A 12,821-nucleotide genomic window follows, 5' to 3' on the forward strand; every position below is an offset into this window, starting at 1 on the left:
CTTTTTTCCACTGAGCAATATGACTTGGATAGTTTCCATATCAGTTCAAAAAACTCTACCTCATTCTTTGCCAATAGTCATATGGTGTTCTATTGCATGGCTGTACCATATTATCACCCCACCCCACACATACACTTTTTTTTTCTTTTTTAAACAAATGAGAAGGAGGTGAACATTTCTGCTGATATCAGCAACATAGACTGTCCAGCTGCATCTAGTTAAGTCTTATGGACTCACAGATGATACTAAATGCATGACAACCTGAGTTTCTAGTCAAGGATTAATATTTTGTTCTGATTTGACAGTATATATGTTTTAAACCAGTGACATTTTGAGGGGATAAAATTTTATTTCTGTAGGAAAAAAATCAGATCTGATCATGGGTCCCTTACCGAGCTTATTGACCACTTGAGAAAATGGATTTTGATCCACTTTTCAAAAGAAAATTTTAGTCGTCTATGTATCTTATGAGTGAAGACCACCAACAAATATAGGTGATTTACTTCTTAGCTATTAAGAACTGATCTCACATATAATATGTATTTTTATTAGTATCAAATTCATGTTTTAGAACATTGGATCTGTGTCTTCTACCTAAAGTCTGCCTTCTTGCCAAAGACTGTGCCATCGATAATATCATGTAACTGGCAACCAAGTATGTATAGATCAGTAAAGCAGGTGCTAATTCACCAGTGCATTAGGGACAGAGCCCAGAAAAGAACATGCAAGCCAGAATTCTTCTATGTGCACCACATACTTCAGCCTTGGCGCCTGGAAACAGTTCAGTCAGGCAACTGGGGAAGCAGCTGGTTTCTGCAGTCACAGTGCATATCGGCTTGAGGTTGGTAAATGACCTTGATTATTATGCAAGACACATAACCCTCTTCCACACTGATTAGTGCTATGCAGTAACTGCTTTCCAGAACACCCTAATTGAGGTCCTTCCTGGCATGGAATTTACATCCTATGTAGATAAATCCCTCAAGATGACATTTTAATGGGTATTTGTAATGAAATCCGAAGAACAATTAGAACCACTGCCCACACAAGAATAATATTTCTTAGAAGACAAAAAAAGGTGCAGTACTAACATAAAGGGTGCATTTAAGAGAATCCATTTTACTAAGTGCAGATGAGTGTCCATCCTAAAGCAACAATCTGCTTTCCCGGTTCCATGAGGCTTGTCTCGCATTATGGTTCTTCACTCCATGTTGATGTCTCCCCAATTCCTGATGTTTGCGGTTTAGGTTTTGCATCACTCACCAATTCAAATTTAAGCCATCTTGAAATGGAGCTGGGGAAGGGTCCCGAGAATTCAGGGCTGAGTAGTTACAGTAGTCAGTGTTTCACCCCTTCATTCTTTTATTCACTTTAAATCCAGATAATGATAATGATATTTTTGTTTTAAAAACATATACCATGTCATTTCTCAAGGCCCTCACTGTCTCTACCCTTCATTCAGGCCACAGGATATCACCTGTTAGTCTTTGGCAACCCCACCCCCGACCCCACATTTTCTAGAAGGGGAGTGGTTTGGACTCCCTCCTACCACTCTATGACTCTCCTCTCTCTCTCCAAGACACCAGTTGTGAAACTGCTGGAAAGAATTGGGGATCTGGCATGGCAAAACCAGTCCCAGCTGGTCTCATCTATTTCTTAAGTACTGATTTGAACCTTATCTCTAACTAGAAATTGAAGAATTTACTCTCTTTGTTCATGAAACCAAATCAGAAAAGAAATTTGGCTAGGGCCCTTGAGAAAGATACCTCCAACTCTTCTGTTTTCCCACCAGACTTTCTTCATAACCAGTTCTAGCATGGGTCGCGCTGTTTGTGTCTGTTAACAAATCTGCCTCTTTGACTGGACTCTGTCTCTTAGAGGGAGAGGATAAATCTCATTAGCCTCTACATCACAGCGTTGTACCTGGCACATATAGACACTCAATCAAAGTATGAATGAACAAAAAGTAAGTCGGAATATCACTAAGCATTTAAGAATTGCAGATTAAAACTGTAATATAATACCACTACAGACCTATTAGAATGGCCAACATTTTAAAAAATAAAAGTGACAAAATTGGTGGGAAGGATGTGAAGCAGCTAGAATTCACATATACTATTGGTGGGAATGCATTATGGTACAGCCGCTGTGGAAAATAGTTTGCCAGTTTCTTATAAAGCTAAACATATACTTATTATATAACTCGAGTGACCCGCCCCTAGGTATTTAATCAAGGGGGGAAAAAAGTTTTTAGACACGCAAATACCTGTCTGAAATGTTTATAAAAGCTTTGTTTATAATCACCTAAAACTGGAAACAATCCAACTGTCCTTCAACTGGTGAAAACACCGTGCTTATTATGCGAGACACATAACACTCTTCCACACTGAAGAGGGGCAGACTGTTGATACCTGCAACAATCTACATGAATACATTATGCTAAGAAGCCAGACTTTAAAAGCTGCATACAATATGATTCTATTTATATGACGGCCTGTAAAAGGCAAAACTATAGGGACAGAGAACAGACCAGTTGGGGTGCCAGGGATTAGGAATGGAGAGGGAGTGTACTCCAAAAGGAAGAATGTTTTAGGATGATGGAACGGGTCTGTGTTCTTATTATGATGGCAGTTACATGACTCTGTGCATTTATCAAATAGAACTGTATAACTAAAAAGTAATAATAAATTTTGCTATCTATAAATTACTAGATTTGAATAAGTGCATCAAGGTTGTTTTGCTGTTTAGTATAAATTCAGAAAAAAGTCAAAAGAAGACCCAACTACCTACTGTCTTAGTAGCCTGCAGTGATTTTGCACATGTTCGTGTACACATACACACATGCACACACTGTGTACTCATTTAACAAACATTTAGAACACTTGTTATAGACCAGGACTTGCTATAGGCACTGGGGGTATATTGGTGAATAACAAAAGCAGAGTGCCTGCTCTCAGGGTGGAGAGAGGGACAGATAGCAAACATTAATGTGACAGCTTTGGACAGCGATAAGTGCTGTGGAGACAATAAAATAGGCCTTGGTGATAAAGAGTGGGATTGAGAGCCTGGGCCTCTCTGAGGAGATAACCTTAAACTGAGACCTGGAAAGTGTTAAGGAGGCATCTATGCATGTAAATATTCAGGCAGAGCAGTCCAGGCAGGGAAAATACCAAGTGCAAAAACCCAAAGGGGACTATATTTAGGACAAAATATACTGGGGGAAAAAAAAGAAACTTCAAAACTCAGAGAAAGGCTGGCTAAAATGGAAAACATTCTTTCGCATACGAGACTGGACTTCCAAGAAAATATGGGAAAGCCCCTAAGACGGACTTAAACTTCGTATGTCAAAGAACTGGCAGCAGGTCAGTAGGATTGGACCAGATGAGCAAAGGAATCAGCAGGAGATGAGCTCAGATATATAGGTAAGAATCTGCTTCTTTTGGCTTGAGAGGCTGTGGTAAGATGCTTGGATTCACTCCAGACCTATTGGGAGCTATCAGAGGCTTTCAAGCAGTATAGTGAAGTGCTCTTGTTGACATTTTAAAAGAATAACTCTGGCAGCTGTTGGGAGAGTGGCCTGTGGAGAACCAGGAGAGGCAGAAAAAGAAGAGTTAAGATCCTGCCGAAGGTCATGGGGAGAGCGTTGCCAGTCGGAAGCCCTGCGGTGCTGTGACGACAGGGAGAAGTGGGTAGCTTTGAGATCAGTTTTAAAGATGGAACTTGCTGAAGGCCTGGATGGGTAAGGGGTAAGAAGAGGGATCAAGAATGAGATCTTGGGTTGGGACATGAGTATCTGGGTGGCTGGCAATGTATCATTTGCTGAAAGAGGGAAGACTGGAAGAGAAACAAGAGTTCTCTTTCATGACAGCAGGAAATCAAAAGTTTCGTTTTGGACACAATAACTTTGAGACACCCATTAGGCATCTCTGTGAAGATGTAAATAGGCAAGTAGAGATAGCTTGCTGGAGCTCTAGGAAGAAAACAAGCTATATTTCAAAGACAACATCGTGTAGATGATACGTAAAGTCATGGAAATACCTGAGTCCAACTAGAAAGAAACTGGAGACAAGAGAAGAAGACTGATGACCAAGATTTGGGGTATACCAAGTTTGGGAGTCAGTCAAAGGAAGAGCCAGCTAAGAAAACTGAAATAAGTCAGTGAGGTAGGAAAGAAACTAGCATATGTAGTAATGAGAAGCCAAGAGGAAAAAGTTCTTCAAGGAGAAGAGAATAAGCAACTGTATGGACTATTTAGAGAGGTCAAGTAAGGTGAGGACAGACAAGAGACTGTTAATTTTGGCAAGACATGTGACATTGATAGGCATAGTTTTTGAGTAACTATGGGACAGACGCCTATTTCAGGTGAGAATATTGGGTGTAAAAGTAGAGGCAGTTGCTATAGACCCTTCCTTTGAGAGTGGTCTGCTGTGGTAGGAACAGAAATAGCAGTACAGCTGGAGACTCATGTGGAGATCAAGGGAGGGTTTCTTCTTAGATGGTGGAGATAGATGTGCTGATGGAGTGACCCCTCAAGTAAGGTAACAGAACATGATGAGGAGGACTGGAGAGGAGAGACAGATACTCACAAGAGATCTGTCTTTGAGAGGACGAGATGGCTGGGCTCCAGAGGCCATGGGGACAGGTTGGCCTTGGATCGGAGCATGGACAGTTCATCTGTTGGAACCAAAGGGAAGGCAGAGAAATGGCAAACAGGTCCAAGTAGGTAGGGAGATTCAAGAGTGAGAAGATGAGATGTATGTAATTCCCTCTGTGTTTATTTTCTTAAAAAAAAAAAAAACAATCAGGAGGCGAGGTCAAGTACAAGGGGTGGAGTGGGCTGCTAGAGATTTGAAGAGAGACTGGAAAAGAGTACAAAATAGTTTCAGAGACTTAGGGCAAAACATATTACAAATAAAAGGAGAGGGAAATGGGTGGATAACACACTTTTTTATATATACAGCGACACCACTATGGTGCACATGCACACACAGCATCTAAGCAAGGGACTAGGAGACAGACTTCTTAGCTGATAAAGCAGAGAAGGATCTGAATAGCAGCGAATAGGCTAACCTTCAGCACAGTGGTCCATTAGAAAAAGTATTATCCCAAATTAATCTACCTTGGCCTTCAGAATCCAGTAGTACAGAAACACGCATGCACCTGACTTACTTAAGCCCTGACCCTTTTGATTCCAAGCACCTTTCTTCTCAGCACTGCTATTGGTGGTCTTGTTGCCGCTGGTGGTGCTGTTGGTGGTCACTGTGGCTAATGCCCAGATCGGCCCGTTCTTCTGTGGGTAGTAAGATGTGACTAATAAATCGAGATGTCGACACCCACAGTGACTGCGGAGTCCCTGCTTTCGCAGCAGGCAGTCTGACAGGCATTCTCCCTCACTCTTCCCACTCTTCTTTTCCAGGATGGAGCTTCAGCATGGGGTCAGCCTACCAGTTTCACAGTTGGCGTGTGTTTGTGATTGTCTGCGCGCTCCCTTGTGTCTCCTCCGTGGTGGCCCTCACGTTCATGCCGGAAAGCCCACGGTTCTTGTTGGAGGTAACACTTGTTACAAATACTCAAAGAAGTCACATATGTTGGAAAGAGTTCCTTATAATTCTAAGAAAGTATGTTTGTCTCCTTGCCAGGTATATTTTTCCTTCCTACTATGGAACTATGGAGGGTTTGGTTTCATGAAGACATGCTTTCAGCAACAGCATGTAAAATAGCTGCCTCGTGGCCAAAAAGCTCTATGAAGGGCACATGGCTTATTGTTTTATAGATGAACTTTTACCATCAAAAGGTGCTATTTCTAGTTATAGGCACATCCATTGAACTGCTAAGGTACTGAAGAGCATCTAAGTAGTCTGCATGTTCCAACGAGACGTACCTAAATGCCTTTGCACAATTAACCCAATTTTATCTGACAATGCAAAATGGTTATTGGAAAATCAGGGAGTTTAAGTGTTTCACCTCCTAACACTTCACTGTCTATTCACATTTATTAGATCGGAAAACATGATGAAGCTTGGATGATTCTGAAGTTAATTCATGACACAAACATGAGAGCACGGGGTCAGCCTGAGAAGGTCTTCACGGTGAGTATGGCTCTGCTACGCCGGGGGTTGGAAGCTTTTTCTAAAAAGGCCAGATTATAAATTCCTCTCTCTCTGCACCAGCTACACTCATCTTTCAGTTCCTCATACTTGCTATTTTACCTAAGCCGGCCACGGTGCTGTTGTATGTGCCATTCCCTCGGCGTGAGGATAAACCCCTTCCCAAAGATTCCTGAGAAGGAGTCTCTGTGGGGCCCACTGCCCTGCTTACTGCTTTTCTTTCAGAAGGTCAGAGTTACCAAGTCCGCTCATATGCATCCATGTCAATGTTATTACATTAGGTGGGAACAAGATGGGAGCAATCCAAAAGAATGGCTGACCTCGAAGTCATCTTTGTATGACTTTCAAAGTCATTACATGATTCCACCATGACAAATTGATCTTTTTCCTTGTTATATCTACAATGCAGTGAATTTACATGTATTTCTTTAAGGTCTCCTTTTTAAGCTCTTTTCTTATGTCCCTAACTTAAATATTGTTTTCCAGAGCTTCATTTTCAGCTAATTTCTCTTTTAACCCTATAAACTTCCCTTAACTAATCTCAGCTACTTCCTGCATCCCTATAGCCTAATGGACAGATCTCTTGAGCTCCAGACAAGCATGATGAAGGGCTTTGTGGCCATCTTTCTATGTGCTACAGGCCCTTCAAAATCTGAATTTCTAAATCTGAACTTACCACCTTAAGAGTATCTAAGGTTCTTCCTTGTCCTAAATTCTATCATTGAGTACCACCAGCATTACCCAAACCAGAGCCCTGAACTCTATCGTATTTCTTTCTTTCTTTTTATCTTCATTATATCTAAAAAAAAAAATCATTCTATCCTATTTGTTTTTCATCCTGAATCTTATTCTTTATTGTTCCTTACTTTCTACCCTTCCCCAGCCCTCATTACTCACTGCTCTTGGCACTTGGACTATGCTTCAGGAATCCCAAACTCTTTAGTTGGGATAGTAGTTGCCCGGTACACTATTTCTTCTCACACCTCTGGACATTTGCACATGGTATTCCTCCCACTCGGAATGCCCTCCAAATAGATTACACACATGGCAAATGACATATTTCTTCATAAACATCACTTCAAATTCCGCAGTCCATGAAGACTTCTCTCTTCTCTCTCACTTGCAGGTCAACTTGGGTGTTCTGTACAATATGTCTCTCCCATCTGATATAGACTTCCATCAGAATACTTTTTACTTTGTATGGTAATTAGAAGGTATGATGTTTTATGTTTGCATCTCCAGAGTCCAGTATCAGGTCTGGCACCTCATGGATGCCAATGAATTAATGAACAAACAAACATTGATGAGTGGATAAGAGAAATCCTCTCAAAAGTAACATATTGAGATAAGAACACACCTGTGATTTAAAAAAAAAAAATCTACAGTATCACAAAATAATGCCTACATGGATTATTTTGATCTGACTCTATTTAGAATCCCATATTTAACTCAGACATTATTTTTGTTAAATAGAGACATCTTTATTTATGTAGCCAGGAAGAGGTTACTGCCCACATGATATCATTTGAAAGATACTGAGGGTCCCTAAATTACCTCTGTCAAAAGCCAGCCTTGGTATCTGGAGTCTCATAATAGAAGTGCTACTTTGGATGTTGGTAGAACCTCTATTAAAAAGAAAAAAAAAAAAGTCTGATCAAATTTATCCCTGGCAGGGGTAAAATGTGTGCACATTTCTGCGTCTTCTTTCAGGTTTTTCAAAAGCCAGTAAATGTTGACTAACAGGGCAAGAAGGGAGAGGTCCACAAAGGAACCATTCTGCCTTTCTTTTCTCTTTTCAGGCTTAATTCTCTGTGTCGAAAGCATTGTTTCTTCTGACCCTTGATTCTTTTCCTTAGCAAAAGGAGGCTAACTTAACTAATAGATACAGCTTTTCATGCTAAACCTTCATTGTTTATTCCCCTTGTATGGCTCAAGAATCAGTGTTGATGCTCACAATGGAAGCCCATTCACTTGACCTTGCACCATGGTCACCTGTGGGTATTTGCTGGCCAGTCACTGTAGTTTAGGCGTGGGAGAAGGAAGAGAGGGTCGTGGAGACACTTCAAGAATACAAGCTTGATGAGAAAGCTTTAAGAAATATATTTAGGGGACAAATTTGTCAAAATAGTAGGTTCCAAAAAAAAAAAGTATGTATAATCACTTTAGTTCAAGCAAAATAATTCTTAATCCAGAAGCAAAACTATCTGGATATGTTATATGCTAATATGTGTCTTTGTAGTAATGATTAAGAGAAGGGCATTTTGGTTTCATATTATTCCATTACTATTTCCTCTTCCCCCATTTCTCTATGGTATTCCCTCTCATTGATTCTTTATTCAGTTCCTTTAGGTACCACCTAGGTCTGTATACTTAACGCCGGTGGTTTCATATATGTATGGAGTGATTTTCAAATACTGCTTCTTTTTTGTTGGAGTCAGCTTTCGTTCCTTTAAAAACAAATGGTAAACCTGAACTGAGCAACTTCAGAGAACTCAGCTCATTGCCCTCTGTTGCTCTTTACAGGTAAACAGAATCAAAACCCCAAAACAAATAGATGAGCTGATTGAAATTGAGAGTGACACAGGAACATGGTACAGGAGGTGTTTTGTTCGGATCCGCACAGAACTGTATGGAGTAAGTAGCAAGCCTGCCCTGACACGGTGGCCAACTCGTTGCATTTGATGTTAGTCAGAAGTAGGGTTGACTAGACCAGTTCCATAAATGGGGTTCTTCCCTTTCTGCCCAGGACACCTGACTCCTGGAGTAGGACCAGATAATAGGATCCCCTTGATATCATCGGAGTAGCCAAGACATTCCATCTGAGGGAAAGGAGGGTGTTAGGCAAGAAGTCTTGGTGGTGAGGCGGTGCACTGAAGTCTTGAGTTACTTCGCCCATTGGCCTCCAGAAAGCTGATAAATGAAAATTCCAGTATTTGGTTTCATATAGCCTTTCGCTTTTACATTTTAAGCTCAAATGAATCCAGTGCAAAGAAAACTCAACTTTCTAATAATTTGTTGGAGGGAGTTGGAGAGTGGGGCTGACTAGATAAATGCATAAATAAACTGACTTTAATATTTTACAGATTTGGTTGACTTTTATGAGATGTTTCAACTACCCAGTCAAGGAAAATACAATAAAGCTTACAATTGTTTGGTTCACCCTGTCCTTTGGGTAAGTGGTATTTAAATTCTTGGTGAGTATAACTCCCAGTCACGCTGCTTTCTTTTTTGTACTGTTTAGTGTTGTTAACTTTTAGGAAAGAATTTTTTCAGCATAGATTTGCTAACAAGTCTGGTTTTTATAAACCAGTCAATTTAACTATCTTGTCATAAAGCTGGGGTGGCAAAACCAATAGTATTTGGAAAGCCTGATGAGCCCTTAGAAGACGTGTCCCTCGTGACTTCTCCACCCTCTTCTCCTCATTTGCTTGGCCCCAGCCAAACCAGCCTCTTTCTTCTTCCTTGAATATGCAAGAACCTTTCCCATCTCAGGCATTTGTACTGCCCCCAGACTTGGTCTGGCTCATTCTTTCACTGAGTCTTTCCTCAGATGTCACCTTCTCCGTGACACCTTTCCTAAATGCCTTTTCTTTAAAATCGCAGCCCCTCAGCACTCCCCATCCCCTTCTCAGTTTTATTTTTCTCATCTTCTAATATATGAAAATATGTCTTCTCTCTCTGGAAGCTCTGTGAGAACAGGAATATTAAACTCTTTTGGTCACTAATATATGTCCCTGGTACATAAGAGGTGCTTAATAAATATTTGTTGTCGAATGCATAAAACCACCATACATGTGTTCTAAGAAAAGAAGTTATAGGGAGAAATTTTCAAAATTTTATTTGCTAATGAGTGACATATAACTTTAAAATGCATATGTACAAACTATTTTTGCCTAATTTGCTTTCCAAAAAGGCAATTAGATAGAATACTACACTTTCAGATTAATAGGACCTTTGTGCCTGGTAGACAGAGCCCAACATTTATGCTGCAAGTTCCATCCCTTAACATCTCTAAATTAAAACAGGTCAGTAATCAAAGATGACCAATCTTCCCCAGTGCTGTCAAGGATAACAAGGGGACAAACAAGGAAAGTGGAGGTCAGAGACTTATAGCATATCTCAGTTGAGACTGGCCACATGCCATCTAGCATCTTGTTCTGCCATGTGACTTGGGGGCATTACTATGTTTTAGTTCCTCATTTCTAAGTTGAGAGAGTTGATTTAGAATATATAAAGTAACTGTCACCCAAGTTTTAGAAAACACATTAATCTATAAAGGAAGAGAAGGATGAAAATTAACATGCATTAAGTGCTTATTATGTGCTGAACACTAGACTAGCTGCAGAGATAAGCAAGATGTAAGTTCTCTCAAGATGTGAAGTGACATTATAATAATTATCTGGTTTGTTTATTTTGTTTAATAATTGATTATTGACCACACTTTAAGCTTTATAATTTTCTCACTGATATTCCGAAACCTTAAACAGTGCCTTGCATCTAGTGGATAGTCAGTAAATTTTTGCCGAATAAACTTACACGAAACTCCTTTATGTCGTTGATTGTTGACATTCCATTCCAGGGTAGCATGCTTCCTCGTGGTTGCCATTTTCAAAGTTTTTTGCCCCATCTATATGACTGGAGAACAATGCCTTAGATGTTGCATCACTGAGTCATTTCTCATCCAGTGGCCACCACTCACATCTCCACAGTAATTAATTCATAGTCTCTGAAGAGAAGTTGGAACCTATGGAATCCTGAGGCAGAGATGTTTCAGGAATCCTGATGACAATGATGATAAAAATCACACCTACTATCTTTTGAGCATTCTCTATGTGCTAGGTACTTCGCATCCCATTTAATCTGAGCAACCACCTAGGAAGGTAGATACTATCATCATTCTGCTATTAGAGATGGGGTAACTGAGGCTTAGATAACTGGCTCAACATCACACAGCTGGTAAGTGGCAAGGCCGGGATTTGAACTTAGCATGTCTACCTGCAACAGCTATGCTCATCACCACTTTTTTCTCTATGTAACTAAGTGTAACTAGGGATAAGCTACAGCAATGGTTCTCAAACTTGAGTGTGCATCAGAAGAATCACCTGAAGGACAACACCCCCAGAACTTCTGATTTGGTAGGTCTGGACAGGGCCTGAGAGTTTGCATTTCTAACAAGTTCCTAGGTGATGTTGGCACTGCTACTCCAGGGACCCCACTTTGGGAACCACCACTGTAGAGCAGTACTGTCTAACAGAAGTATAATGCGAGCCACATGTCATTTGACGTTTTCTAGCAGCCACACTAAAAATAAATAAATAACAGGAAACAGGCGGAATTAATTTAATAATATATTTTACTTGAATCATTATGTTCAAAATATTATTTCAACATATAATCAATATAAAAAATGATTAATGACTTATTTTACATTCTTTTTTTCTTCATTAGTCTTCAAATATGATATTTTATACTTATAGCATATCTCAGTTGAGACTGGCCACATGCCATCTAGTCAGTAGCCACACGTTGTGAGTTGCTACTGTACAAAAGTACACAGCAGCATGACTCAGCTATTACCTGTTAAAATAACACATTAGAGGCCAAGAGACAGAGAGTAGAAACAACCTGGATTTTCAGATGATCACCTGAATGGCCCTTTTCCTTGAATAGCTCTGAGAAATGAGGCTCTACCCCCAGGCTAGCAGTAGAAGAATAGTCTAGGAACCAAGAAAGAATCTTCATTTGTAAAAGAGGCCATTCTTTGAGGGCTCTCATGGTTTTTGGACACAAAGAGTTTGTACCATCAGATTAGGAAATGGGGCTCCTAGCTGCAGCCTCGGGTGATGAGAAAAACATTAGGACCAGGGCTCCATGTATGGGTACAGGATAGGGTTCTTACGAACGTCTCTTCCCAAAGGAAGGGTTCAGGAATTACACACCTACAGGTCTCCAGGTAACCCCAGGCCATCTCTCTAGCTTGAGTTTTGCAGACTTAATTGTGGTGGAGAGAGAGCAGCGTGGATTACTGTGTGATGATTCATAAAACGTTACAGGGAGCCAGTCATTACCAGAGTGCTTCTCCAGGAACCACTACCTCTCTGAAAATGCCAGTGAGGTGTGCTGGCACTTTTATAAACTCACATTTCTTTGTCGTTGCAGGTACTATGGATTATCCGTTTGGTTCCCTGATGTCATTAAACATTTGCAGTCAGATGAATACGCACTACTAATTAGAACTGTGCCAAGAGAGAAATATGCGAATTTCAGTATTAACTTTACAATGGAAAATCAGATTCATGCTGGAATGGAATACTACAATGGCAGGTCCAGAAACTTTGAAATAACTCATATGCTACCTATTCACAGAAACATTTCTTATTAGCCTTCGCTGCACTGAAACATGCCTGGTTTTTGCTTTGTTCTATTTTTAGTTTGTACATGTAGTCATTGTCAGGCTGAATATGAATACTTCCAAATGAGCATCAAAGAAAAGGTACATGTGTATCAGTTACTTCACTTAACACTACTTCTTACACTGAGCTACTTCACATTTATTAAGTGGCAGAATTGACTGATATGAAAAGAAAATTTGAGAGACACCAGAGAGAAACAAAAATAAGTTACAGAAGAGAAAAGTAAAGAGTATGAGAAAATAAGATGGGCTATAAGTTTATTTAGTTCAGAGAAGAAATCTTAAGTATAATTCAATGCCTG

The 12,821-nt window shown here is 40.1% G+C and overlaps 1 protein-coding gene across 1 annotated transcript in view; it reads left to right on the forward strand.

The window, feature by feature from the left end:
* Nucleotides 1-12,821, forward strand: part of SV2C (synaptic vesicle glycoprotein 2C) — a 164,440-nt gene that overhangs the window by 131,535 nt on the left and 20,084 nt on the right. The window contains exons 6-10 of the mRNA XM_039857687.1: nucleotides 5,417-5,550; nucleotides 6,000-6,089; nucleotides 8,631-8,741; nucleotides 9,191-9,279; nucleotides 12,267-12,431. Of these exons, the coding sequence (XP_039713621.1) occupies nucleotides 5,417-5,550; nucleotides 6,000-6,089; nucleotides 8,631-8,741; nucleotides 9,191-9,279; nucleotides 12,267-12,431 (589 nt within the window). The remainder of the gene's footprint in view (nucleotides 1-5,416; nucleotides 5,551-5,999; nucleotides 6,090-8,630; nucleotides 8,742-9,190; nucleotides 9,280-12,266; nucleotides 12,432-12,821) is intronic.

The sequence above is a fragment of the Pteropus medius genome, unplaced genomic scaffold (genome assembly GCF_902729225.1).
Source record: "Pteropus medius unplaced genomic scaffold, Ma_sr-lr_union100, whole genome shotgun sequence".
In the NCBI taxonomy this organism is placed as follows: domain Eukaryota; kingdom Metazoa; phylum Chordata; class Mammalia; order Chiroptera; family Pteropodidae; genus Pteropus; species Pteropus medius.